The sequence below is a fragment of the Rana temporaria genome, chromosome 7 (assembly GCF_905171775.1).
Source record: "Rana temporaria chromosome 7, aRanTem1.1, whole genome shotgun sequence".
NCBI lineage: Eukaryota > Metazoa > Chordata > Amphibia > Anura > Ranidae > Rana > Rana temporaria.
The window spans coordinates 49,219,120-49,233,030 of record NC_053495.1 but is presented as its reverse complement, the minus strand read 5'-3'; the positions used below and the strand labels follow the sequence as shown (position 1 = coordinate 49,233,030).

Sequence of the window (13,911 nt, the reverse complement as noted above, 5' to 3'; positions counted from 1 at the left end):
ATAGCCTGGTCATCTAGGTTGGGTTAAGTGCTTAGTTCATTCGTTCATGTTAACTGTATCACTTTTGGCTATTTGTTGCTGGAGGGAAAGTAGCATACTGTTTATGTTGGTTGTTCCTTAGTTATGTTAATTATTAGTTGCCTTTGCATATGTTAATGTGATCAGGGTCACCTGACCTGGTATACTATAAATTCTGTGTGAGTTTTCAATAAACAGTTCCAGTTCTCATACAAGCTATTGCCGGTTAGTCTTGTATGCTATGCAATATTCAGCTATAAATATCTGGTTCCTATGTCAGAGTGGATGAAGCGGTATACTGACAGGACCACTCAAGCTGGGTGCTGGATGGTTCCGCCACAAGGAGTTTAACCCTAAACTGCACAAAGGGTTCTTTACTGACAAGGCTGTAAGGATGTGGAACTCCCTTCCACAGTTAGTGGGGTCAGCAGGGAGTATCGATAAATGTAAAAATAATTCTGATGGGCATATTGGCAAAAGCAATAGACAGGGATATGGGAAAATGTAGTGACTTAAACACACACACACACACATGTTGGACTGGTGTCTTTTTTCAACCTTACCAACTATGGAAGGCACAAATGTATGTTTACAGAGGAAATTATCATAAGATAAAATTAGGAATAAATTTAAAGCACAGTTTTAGGGAATCTAATAATTCTCTCTTGCATTGGGGCTGCAGCCACACTGCAAGAGTTAACTGCACGTGTAATCTAGGGGAGAGTAAATGTACTTTTTACTACCCAGTTAGGGTTGTCCTCTCATCCCTTTAAACCTGAACACATTAATTACACAGGTCCTGAGGCTAATTTAATGCAGATAAGGCACTAAGTGAGTTTAATTATCACATTAATCAGCCACAGAACCTGTGTAATTAATGTGTTCGGGTTTAATGGGATGATGTGGCAACCCTACACCCAATCCTACTGGCGGTGGACTGTTCCTGGGCTTCATCACATCCAGTGCAGGGCTGTGGACCCTATATTGATCTTGATGATGTCAGGACTCACCAGGGGATGTGGAAGAAAATGCTTCAGGGACCCAACTAGCAGTGCAGAGGATCAGGTAAGCAAGTCTACTTTTCCACATCCCCTAGTACTAAGCAAGCGGTTAAATCTTGCAATTCGAGCATACTCCCACTGCAAAGTAGTTTTTTTTCGAGTTTCTTTGAATTCACTTTTAAAATACCCAACCCAGCTTAAAGAATTGAGCCTACCTGGAGATCTTCCCAGTAACAGCAGTTCCTGTTTCAGGCTAAAGACATAAGTGTCTGCCTTGCAATTGGTAGTAGTGTTGTCAACTTAGCATGCATACTCCTTCAGTTGTCTGTTGGACCTGCAGAAGGCATTCATAGACCTGATTGCCAGTCAAGCAGGCAGTTAAAGCAGCTTGCACGTCAGGCTGACAGCAGGAAGTGCTGTTACTGGCAATCTTTAGGCAAGAAAACAGTATACAGTGAGTCATGATGGCAAACATACTGCAAACATCTCTGCAATACATGCACATCACCCCAGCCATATAAAAATGCTGCAAATACAGAAAAGACACGTTGTTCCAGTGAGCTTCTGACTTCAAGTGATTGTAAAGTCTTATTTTAGAAAATAAATTAATAATAAACATGTTATACGTGCCTCTTATGTGAAGTAATTTTGCACAGAGCATCCTGGATCCTCCTCTTCTTGGGTCCCTCCTCACTGCTCCTGCCCCCTTTCTCCTATCGAGTGCCCCCACAGCAAGCAGCTTGCTATGGGGGCACCCGAGCCAAGTTGCAGCTCCGTGTGTCCATTCAGACACGGAGCTGCCGTTCGGCCCTGCCCCTAGTTGGCTAACTGACTTTGGCTGAGACACAGCAGTGGGCCATTGGCTCCCGTGTCTGTCAATCAATCAGGAGGAGAGTAAGGAACAGCCAAGGGACTTGTGGACATCGCTGGAAAGAGATGGGGCTCAGGGTAAGTATTTATCCTAATGCATTAAGATAAAAAAAAACTTCTGCCCGTAAAACTCCTTCAGTTTGATGTGATAATGCACTACCTCTGCTTTACTGATATCCAAGGCAGTGATGTGAACCCTGTGCAGATCTTTTTGCTGAACTTCATAACATCTCGCCCCCTCTTTTCCATGACATGCGTTCTGTAGCCCATAAAGGAGAAGTAGACAGGTCTAAGAACAATGGTTGAGATGTTATTGCAGTGGAAGCATTGCACATAGGAAGTTGGGAGTGCACTGGATAAATGGCAGGATCAACCGGGATTTTTCTATACTTGCAGCGTTTTTAAAGGGATATAAGATGGATAAATGAGCGTTATTGCAGAGATGTATGGCATATGTTTTTGTACAGACACTCTCATTTTAATTTAACCAAATGTTTTGTTTTAATCTGGTGCCTCTTGTAACTGATGGGCATAATAAAATGTTCTTCATAAAATGCCGTAAAATATGTTTGCACTTTTTTAAACAAACATAGGGGTACGTGTCAGTGGTTTATTAGTGTTGTACTGCTTGTCCCTCCAATAGTCTGCCACACAGGAGTAATGTTTTAATTTCCAGCTTAATCTGATAAAATGGGAGTTTCATTCACCTTTTCATGTATCTTGGAATTTTCATCAGCAAAACAATAGGTGTTTTTCTAGCTTCTGAGCCAATACACGACTTGACATTTTCTTGTGTTTTCTTTGGCAAAGTGTCATGGACTCAATTACAGGACAATCTATCTTTCCCTATTCATAATCGGGAAAGCAAACAGAAGTTGTAGGTGTATTGTTCTTTTCATTTTTAATTGTTGCCAGAGGCCGAAATAAATTTAAAAAAAGCAACATAAAGAGAATGACACTGGAGTTTTTACTTTACAAGCAGACCAGGAAAGCCGTCCGGACAAGATTTTTTGGGGGGCAGTGGAATGAATTGTTTTTTTGAAGCAGAACAGTGGTTAAGTGGTCAGCACTTCCTGCCTAGCAACCCTAGGGTCGTCTGTTGAAATCCCAACCACAGCACTACCTGCCTGAAGTTTGCATGTTCTCTCTGTGTACCTGTGTGGGTTACTTTCAGGTGTTCCAGTTTCCTCCCACACTCCAAAGACATGCTGGTAGGTTAATTGGCTCCTATCTAAATTGACCTTAGTATGTGTATTTATTTGACATAGGGAACTTAGTTTGTATGCTCCCCGAGGACAGGGACTGATGTGAATGCACAATATATATGTAAATCGTTGTGGAAATTGACAGTGTTATATACAGCCCTTTGCAAGTACCTGCAGGTTTATCCAGCCCTTCTTCATAATTAAAAGATAAGGGTACCAAATCCACTTAAATTAAATCAGTTAGCATCAATATATGGAAACAGCTATGTTTATGAAATAAATAGTTTATTGTTATTGTACAAGGGTTTCTTCCTGCTTGTAGTAGTTAAAAACTTAAATGACAATGAAGCCTTAAAGCGGTGGTTCCCCCTAAAACACATTTCTAACAATAGATTCGTAAGACCCCTTACACTGCGGGTAGGCTGGCTTTTTTTTTTTTTTTTTTTTTTTTAGTACATACCTCGATCTCGGCGTTTCGTCCCTTGTCGGTGGGCGTTCCTAGTTGATTGACGTTCCTCGGACGGGCGCATACGTGACGTCACGACTTTCCGAAAGAAGCCGAACGTCGCTGCGCAGGCGCCGTATAGAGCCGACTCTATACGGCGCCTGCGCAATGACGTTCGGCTTCTGTCGGAAAGTCGTGACGTCACGTATGCGCCCGTCCGAGGAACGTCAATCAACTAGGAACGCCCACCGCCAAGGGACGAGACGGCGAGATCTCGGTATGTACGAAAAAAAAAAAAAAAAGCCAGCCTACCCGCAGTGTAACGGGTCTTACGAATCTATTGTTAGAAATTTGTTTTAGGGGGAACCACCGCTTTAAGCCCATGAGATGAATATCTGGCGGTATTGGCCGGTTCAAAGAATCCGGCCAATGTTCGTCCCATTTGTACAGCAGCCGGTCCGACAGAAGCAAGCCAAATATTCGGCTTCTGCCGGAGGGGCATGACTAAAAATATGTCTGTTGATGGGCAATGGCTGAAAGCGCTGGCGGGCAGTCCATCCCCCAGTCAACACGATAGCTCAGCCAGGGGGGGCGCTGTACTAACAATGAATAGTTAATACAGCGGCTCCTCCTAGCCCGATTGGTTGAACAAAAAAGAACTGCTAGTGTGTACCAGGCTTTAGTCACTGTAGAATGCAAAAACAGACTACCTAAACTGATAATGGATATGTTGGTATTAGTTGGTTAACAACTTAGTTATTGTATAAATTTCCGGCGCTGTCCCGACGCTGTGTGTATGTAATGTAACTGAAAATCTTGTCTTAGGTTTTGACGGTCTATGTCAAGACAATGATTACATTTTTTTTTCTTGTTCCCAAAATAAAAAAAGTGTGTGAAGGGGGGGGGGGGGGAGGTTCCGAATCCTTAAAGGTTTTTCCTGTCATCAGTCACTATAACTGATTGTTTTTCCTAAATCGTCGCTCAAGCTAGATTTGTACCTTCCCTAGTATTTTGCAAAAAACTGTGCAGTTACAATGTTATCCTTTAAGCATGAGCTATAAATCTGCACTTCTTATGGTATGTGACCCTAATGACCTATTCACAATATGCATTTTGGCATCGTACAGCTAGGTGCAAATTACAATGCATATACATTTTAGGACCCCACAACATACTAATGTGAAACAGCTGTGCATTGTGGTGAACTGCATTAAAAAATGGGTGTATATCTATTAAAATATGTTCTGTGTTCGGTGGGTAGTCCGTTCAAACTGAATATTAAAGCAACACATCAACCAGTCATAATGGGCCTTTAAGCCTTGTGTCTTATGTTGCGTTGCAGTGGTGGATGACTCCGAACTTGCAAATGACAATAACTTGTAGGCTGAGCCATTCTTCATAAGTGAATGATGCAAGATGGGCTCACTAGTATGACATACAAACATTCCTGCTTGTAGGTGGGTCAAAGCCCTTTCAGTATGCTATTGCTGGATGAACACTGGCCCGGATTTAAAGAGAATTGCGCTTTTTTTGCGGAGGCGCAGGGCAACGATTTTGCCCTGCGCCCCCGCAAATTTGCTCCGTAAATTGCGAGGTCGCGCCAGCAAAATTGCCCGGCGCTAGAGCACGCAATTTAAATGATCCCGTAGGGGGCGGGAATCATTTAAATTAGGCGCGCCGAGCGTAGAGCGCATGCTCCGTCGGGAAACTTTCCCGACGTGCATTGCGGCAAATGACGTCGCAAGGACGTCATTTGCTTCAGAGTGAACGTGAATGGCGTCCAGCGCCATTCACGAATCACTTACGCAAACGACGTAACATTCAAATATCGTGACGCGGGAACGACGGGTATCCTTTAGCATTGGCTGCCCCTACTATTAGAAGGGGCAGCCTTACGCTAAACACGCCGTACGGAAACGACGTAACTTGCGTACGCAGGGCTCGCGCAACATTGTGAATTGGTGTTAGTATGCAATTTGCATACTATACACTGAGCACAATGGGAGCGCCCCCTAGCGGGCATCGCAAGAATGCAGCCTAAAATATGCGTGGCATAAGAGCCTTATGCCACGCAGATTTTAGGCTGCAGTCGGCGTTACGATGTTCCTGAATCGGGAGCATTCGTAACGCCGGAGCAAGTAAGCAATTGCGCTGTGTAACCTATGGTTACACAGGCGCAATTGCTACTTGAATCTGGGCCACTGACTTTATCATCGCTCAGTGACTCCAAATTTTGCTTCATATAAACAACATGCTGCTAATCTGAGAACCTCAAAAGCAGATTATGACTATTTACTTGACCAAAAATATATGGGTCACACGATGCCTGAGTGATTAGTACTCTCGGACTTGGATAACACTGCCACGACTTGGGATCCGACTTGTGAGACCCCAAGTCGCATTACATGAAATCCCATTTTAGTCAATGAGAGCTGTCTTAATTGGCACTACTACTAAAGCCATTCCGACTTTAGAAAAAGTTCCTGTACTACTTCAAGGCAACTTCTATCTCACTTGGGCCCATAGATTTTAATGGAAGTTCCCTCCAAGTCGTATCCTCATCTATATTGATATGATTTACATCCTACATTACAGGACAATTTACCAGGCAGTACATGGCATCTTCCTGTATGCTGTTATCTCTGCATACCTGCACAAGACAGAGACGCTTCAAAGACGCATCAAGCTGCATCAATTTAGTACTCAAGTCACCAGGAAGTGGTAAAGTCGCACCGTAAGTCGCATGACTTTCAGGTTGCAGTAGTGTGAACCAAGCCTCAAAGTGCTGAGACCATGTGTTTATGATTATGGAATAAATGGCATTGCCTGTGCTAAAGAAGACGTATCTATGAATTTTAAGGATTTTGACCTGCCAAATTCAAGCTGGTATTGTTTGGAGTTCTACCACTGAATAATTATCAATAGTCTAGCTCCAGTAGTCTATAAGCCCTCTATCATATCTCCATGTTTTCTGTTGTAATTGTCTGAACATCTTCCAATCCATTCCTTACCATTCTGACACCCAAAATAGTGCAAATAGAGTCTAAAATCACTTTTTTTTTCTTTAGACCACTTTCACACCAAGGCGCTTTACAGGCGTCTGCAAAGCGCCTCTCCTGTCACTCCAGTGGGAAAGCCTGAGTGCTTACCCACTGGAGCGGTGTTCTTGCAGGGCGCTATAAAAAGTCCTGCAACCAGCATCTTTGTGTATACACTGCTTCTAAACCGCCCCTGCCCATTGAAGTTAATGGACAGCGCTGCCAAAGTGCCTGCAAAGCGTTTCAGCAGCGGCGATACATGGGCGGTGTTAACCCTTTCTTCGGCCGCTAGCTGGGGTATAAAGTGTCCCGCTAGCGGCCAAAAAGTGTTGCTAAAACTATAGTAAAGCGCCGCAAAACCGGTGACGCTCTCATCACTCCAGTGTGAAAGTAGCCTTAGTGTTCAAAGGATTAAAGAGAATATAATTAAACCAATTATAATATATTATAACATTCATAATAATGCTTACAGGACTATATAGCTGTATTAATTGATAGGTTTATAAATACAATTAATGATGTTTGAACTAATATCTTGCTTGACTAAAGGCTGGCTTTTTATATTTGTCTACTAGTCTATAAATCTCTAAACTTCTAAACATAGAGATAATTTCATAATCTGATCAATTCGTTTTTTTTTTTCAAATACATACTCACAGAATATGCAGACTAAACAGAGTTAATGTCTTGTGTCAAAAGCCATTAGTCAACAGCTCCTTATCTCTATCTCCAGCCATTAATGTGTGCTGGCCTCCTGAGCAGTGATAGATGGGTGTCATACAAAGGGCAGAAGTGTCTTTGAATTGCAGGCTGTGACTGACCACCTCTTTGGTGTGTAAGAGCATGATGGTGGCACCCAACCGAGGGGCAAACTAGAACATACTTTTTGTTCAAGGATTATCCATCATATTTGTTTTTTTCTAGCTAAATATATCATATTTGGCAGATGTGTCTGTAAATATTTGCAAAGAAAAGAGTAAAATAAAGACAAGATGAGGGAATAGCGTCTGTCTGGTTTTCAGTGTGGTCTATGCGCCCATCGCCAACGTCTCCAGGAATGAAGTGAAGGTAAATCCAAATTTTTAGGTTGCCACCAGAGCACGAATAGAGGGGAATGGGGACACTTTTAACGTGACAACTGTCTAAGTGTGAATTTCCCTTACATTGGAAAGTTATCCTCTGACTTCCTGTTTAATCTTTAAGACAGGAAATTAAGGGAAAGCTCCCCAATAAGATGTAGCTAGGAAAGAAAAAACTGACAGCTAATCTATCCAAAATAGAAAATAAAACATTTTGGCTTCAGATATACAGATTTAAAGTGTCTATAACAGCACAGTGCTGTGTAATTTGGCCCTTTGTATCACCTGGCTGATCCTGCCAGTTTCTGCCCTCCCCCCCTATAAACTGACCACGGTTCATCATGGCTGCTGATCCCTGACACTGGTCAGTTTATATGCCTCTGTCATCTGCACCTCTCCTCTGTCGTCCTCTGGAGACATTGCATTATCTAAACACAGGGGAATGCCTGAAAATACTAAAGAGGGTTTACACCAACTAAGTAAATCTAGGATGAGAAAAAAAGCAGTTCCCTTCCCCTTATCAATCATTGTGCATTGCTCAAAAACATCACTAGCCCTTCAGTGTTTTTTATAGTTGGTCTTAATATTTGATATCATTCAGCTACTGTAGGTGTTGTCTTCCCCTTGGCTGACTGCTGAGGCAGGAGTCTTAATGATGCAATATTTTTGAATTAATCTTACCAATAGTGTATATGTGCAATCGCAGCTGGTTTTCTAGGAAGTTGACACACCTAATACCATTACATTTTGCTGACAGATCATTACAGCTTTATAACAGAGAAACTGGTCTCTTATCTTGAATTTCCAAAAACAGCTAAAAATGTTTAATAGAACATTAAGGCTTCATGCACACTGGGTAATAAAAACGCCACTTTTGGGAGCATTTTACTTTCCTTTTTGCCTCGAATGTCCATGCACACATAGGTGTTTAAAGACTCTTAGAAGCAGGGGCATTTAAAGGCACATTCAGAAGCAGCAGCTTTTTAGCAGAAAAAAATACTTGAAAACGCCTAAATGTGTGTAAACGTGTCTAAACGAGTGTTAATGCTAGGCACGTTTAGCGCTTGAGCTGTAATTCATTTTAATGGTCAGTGTACAATTTTATTCTGACCAAAGAAATTAATTTAGGTCCAAGCATCTAAAAGCATTTACCAAAAACGTGGCTTTATGTATGTTTTTGAAACTGCTTTTCTAGTGCCAGGAAGAAGGCGTTCAGGAGAGCTTAGCATACGCCCAGTGATCTTGATGACTTAGGAGTCACTATTGAGTGCATGGAACATGCCAATTCCAATTATAAATATGCAGGCTTACTAACAAAATATTTTAAGGTGGTTAAGAGGAATGTAAACTATGCTATTTATAATTTTTGTTAAAGGATAATCCCCTTTTGCTCCTGTCCACAACTAAGTGCACAGCCACTGCTGCAAACTTTCCAGCTGGCTTTCTACTTCTGCACTAGCACAGAAATATCACATTTACTGCTATGGAAAGCCCATCTATTGTTGGGATGCATGGCAGATGGCCTCTCCATAGGAGAGAATAGAATATTTTCCTTGAATGCATGGGATTAGCTAAGAGAAGGCCACACATCATGGATCTGTCAGAAGCATAGGCAGATGCATATAGACTTTTAGGAGTGCTGGTGGGGGAATTTAAAGGATAATTATGCAAAAGTATGGCAATTCTTCAAGTTTAATTCCAAATTGTATTGGGTCGAGTACTGTAGAACTCATTTTTCCAACTTGGTGCTTTTGAGGGTGCAAATGAAGATGGGATAAGATTAGGATTATTTGCTTTGTGTGCAAATGTTAAGAAATTCTTCCTGTTTTTTTCAGATCTGGGACATGAGTGACGACGAAGTGATCTAAATGGCTCGATTCCATCTCCCTGCCTATTTTTTACCAGTCTGCAAATAAATACAGTATGCTCTTTGTCTCTCTCTCTCTCTCTATTAAATCTTATATAATGATCTTACCCTGGATAAAATTCTGCTTTTTATTGCTTTAGTATAAATCATTATATTCATTTTGAGGCTGATATTAATTTCCAGATACCATCTTTCTCTGAAGATGAAAGATGGTCTTTGATGTTTTCCTGTAAATATATACCTGTAAAATAAAATGATCTAAGATTCAGAGCAACTATATAAATATCTACAGACTGAGACAGAATTTTAAGAACATATGTGATATTAATTGAAATGTGTTACTAAATTTAAAATCTATTGAGATATGTCCCAAAGTATAGTAATAATATGAATATAAACTGTTATTTACCCTCAACCTACCAGTAATCAAAATATGCACAAGTGAGTAAGTACAAAGGGCCAGATTCACAAACAATTACGGCGGCGTAATGTATCCCCTTTACGTTACTCCGCCGCAAGTTTTCATCGTAAGTGCTTGATTCACAAAGCACTTGCGTGTAAACTTGCGGCAGCGTAGCGTAAAGCCATCCGGCGCAAGCCCGCCTAATTCAAATGGGGCGTGTACCATTTAAATTAGGCGCGTTCCCGCGCCGAACGTTCTGCGCATGCTCCGTTAGGAAATTTCCCGCCGTGCTTTGCGTGAAATTACGGCGCCCCGACGTGTTTTTTGAACGGCGACGTGCGTTACGTCCTTTCGTATTGCCGGACATCTTACGCAAAAAAAAAAAATTGAAATTTGACGCGGCAACGACGGCCATACTTTAACATGGCTGGTCTAAATCTAAGCCATGAAATAGCAGGCTTAAGTTTGCGACGGGAAAAACCGACTAGCGACGATGTAAGAGAATGCGACGAATGCGCGTACCTTCGTGGATCGCCGTAAACAACTTATTTGCATACCCGACGCGGAGAACGACGCGAACTCCACCCAGCGGTCGCCGAAGTATTGCATCCTTAGATCCGAAGGCGTACGCCTGTCGAATCTTAGCCAAAAGCCGTCGTATCTTTGTTTGTGAATTACAAATAAAGATACGACGCTGCAAATTTGAAAGTACGCCGGAGTATCAGCAGATACTCCGGCGTACTTTTTCTGTGAATCTGGCCCAAAGAGTTTATGGGGGAGATTTACAAAGGGTCAATCAGCATTTGTCATGCTATATCTGTATTATGTTATTTTTTAACAAATTTACAATTTCATATTTATCATATGTGTATTACTACAATAGCAGTTGTAAGCAAATTATTCTTATTTTGCAATAGCAATGCCTGTTTGTACATTTTCTCCAAGCATAGTATTGTGCTCATATCGAATGTAGACTGAATGTCTTTTGTGTGTATTACATTCAATTTATATAGGACAATTGTACAGCCAAGACTTAAATAAAAATATTATATGCAATAAATGATAAATGGAAACAGGAAAATGGGCAAATTTAAAGAGCTCTGGGATTGTAATATCTAGGATCAGGGAGAGATACGTTTGATGCACTTTTTTTTTTCACTGACCTCCATTGAGAGCTTTATGTAGAAGGTGCCAGCATGCCAGAACCCAAAATGTGCAGTTGAAGGTCCATGTACTGGGGACCCTCACCCCTTTGTGATCCAGAGATTCTGAAATTCTAGAGTTCTTCTTAAAAGCCGCTGAAGTTTTTTTTTTTTTTACCTTCATGTATGAGATTGTAGGCCGCACCTCTCTCCCCCGAATACCTCAACAATGACAATTAATTAAAGACACTCAACAACTTTGGCATATATTTGGCCGTGGAACATTTATTGGTGTAATAATAAATAAACATCATTTTTATTCATAAAAATTCTCAACTTGCAAATAATAAATGAAAAAACAGCTCAGTCTTGCAGGACTCGAGCTATACAGAATATCAACACAAGTCCCCCCCCTTCGAATATAAAGGGTGACAAACCACATATACATGCTCGTGACAAGGGTGGGGGGGGGGTTGGGAGCCTGACCAACTGGTGAAGAAATTCCCGCAGGGCCAGCTTTATATAATTGAGCCCCTTTCTTGAATGTTCTGATAGGTCATGTGACCCTCTGGAACATTCCCGGCGGTCATGTGACGGACCCGTGGTACTTCAGCATCACATGACCCCATTTATTATTTATTTTAAAAGACCATTTTTTAACTACACAAGTGGGAAGTAGGGCGACCACATGCCCATGCTGACGGGCTCAAATCATTTAGCCCTTTCAATCCATTTTATGCACACAGGTACAAAATCTGTGAGCTGCCCCCCCAATACTCATCTGAGCCTCCTCTCAATCCAGTGAAGTGCACGGGAGCATTGGCTGTCCTGGGTGTCTCTCTTCTCATTGGCTGAGACAATATCTCCCGCTGCTGTCAATTACAACCAGTGAGCCAATGAGGAGAGAGCAGGGGGTGAGGCCGAAGCAGAGCTCTATACGTTCTATGGATGCATAAAACAGGTCTTGGGAGCAAACAGCACCATTTCCCTCATAGCCATTGCACAGAGCAGGTTAGTATAACATGTTTGTTATAAAAAAAAAAAAGGAACCTTTAATACTTTAAAACCCTCTCTATAAAGGCACCATCAAGGGGTATTCAGCATACATTTTAAGCTTAATTGATAACTTTATCATACATTAGCTCTTTTGATACATCCAGGGATATGGTTATATCTACTTTTTCTTTCCTTTTGTTTTGAGGGCATTCATCACAGGTCCAGACCAGTGTAAGTAATGAAATGTTTATGTTCTGCTTGTCTGTATTTGCACTGTAACTGCAGACAAGGACTGAGAACAAAGCAGGCATCCTCTCCACATACCTGTTGAATGCAATGTCTTCAGTATAAAACATATAAATAATTATTTTCTGCACTACATATCTAATCTGTGCAAATCATTGGTTTTATTCCGGTAGCCCCTGCATGTCTTTAGCTAAGACTTGTCTGTGCCCTATTCCATGTGATTCCAGAAATCCAAATATGGAAAGCAGAATCCACATCTACAGGGCAATAGTTGGAACTATAAACATTGCATAAAAGCATGATGCACAACAACAATTTGCAATCAAAATGTATTGCATACAAAATATGCAATACAAAAGAGATATGACGGCGTCGTATCTCTGAGTTGCGCCGTCGTATCTATGCGCCTGATTCTTAGAATCAGTTATGCATAGATTTCCCTTAGATCCGACAGGCGTAAGTCTCTTACGCCGTCGGATCGTAACTGCATATTTACGCTGGCCGCTAGGGGTGTGTACGCTGATTTACGCGTCAAAATATGTAAATCAGCTAGATACGCAAATTCACAAACGTACGCCCGGCGCAGTACAGTTACGCCGTTTACGTTAGGCTTTTCCCGGCGTAAAGTTACCCCTGCTATATGGTGGCGTAAGTGCGGCGTACCAATGTTAAGTATGGCCGTTGTTCCCGCGACGAAATTTGAAAATTTTACGTTGTTTGCGTAACTCGTCCGTGAATGGGGCTGGACGTAATTTACGTTCACGTCAAAACCAATACGTCCTTGCGGCGTATTAGGAGCAATGCACACTGTGAGGTTTCCACGCATGGCGCATGCGCCGTTCGTGAAAAACGTCAATCACGTCAGGTCACAGAACATTAACATAAAACACGCCCCCCTGATCCACATTTGAATTAGGCGGGCTTACGCCGGCCGATTTACGCTACGCCGTCACAACTTACGGAGCAAGTGCTTTGAGAATACAGCACGTGCCCGTCTAAGTTGCGGAGGCGTAACGTAAATCGGATACGCTACGTCCGCGCAAAGATACGCGGATGTACGAGAATCTGGCCCATAATATATAGTAACATAATAGTTGGTATAATTTTATAAGAACCAAACTCATTGTTGCGTCTCAACAAAATAATGAACAAAGCACCTTTATCTAATCCATTTAAATATTTTGGTACTCTCCATTGCCAGTATCCATTTAGGTGTTTTATAGAATAATTAACAGGTTTGTTTTGTATTTTTAACTGTCATGCTATCTAGGTTTAGAGGAGTTTAGATATTTTATTTTTATAATCCATTGCCCTTTATTTTTTACTCGGTTGTGCTGGGTTGCGGTGTGTTTGGGCGGTTGTTCCCGCCGCTGTGCCCAGTCCCGGGAGTTGTGTTGCGCTCCGGGGACCCACTCCTTCCCCCTCCTCCTCCTCTCCCACTCCAGCTCTTCCACCTGACAACTCCTCCCCAGCTGTGGTGGGGTATTTGGTCATCTTCTTGGATCCCTAACAGGGCCAACTCTGGTGACATAGGGACAGACAATTCAAGGCAAACATTAAGTTGCTCAAAAATACTGGACCAGAAGGTGAAAAGGACTGGG

At 41.9% G+C, this 13,911-nt stretch overlaps 1 protein-coding gene across 1 annotated transcript in view; it reads left to right on the top strand.

The window, feature by feature from the left end:
• Positions 1-9,793, top strand: part of ATG7 (autophagy related 7) — a 353,330-nt gene extending 343,537 nt beyond the window's left edge. Inside the window, exon 19 of the mRNA XM_040359335.1 lies at positions 9,492-9,793. Within this exon, the coding sequence (XP_040215269.1) occupies positions 9,492-9,524 (33 nt within the window). The 3' untranslated portion in view covers positions 9,525-9,793. The remainder of the gene's footprint in view (positions 1-9,491) is intronic.
• The last annotated feature ends 4,118 nt before the right edge of the window (positions 9,794-13,911 follow it).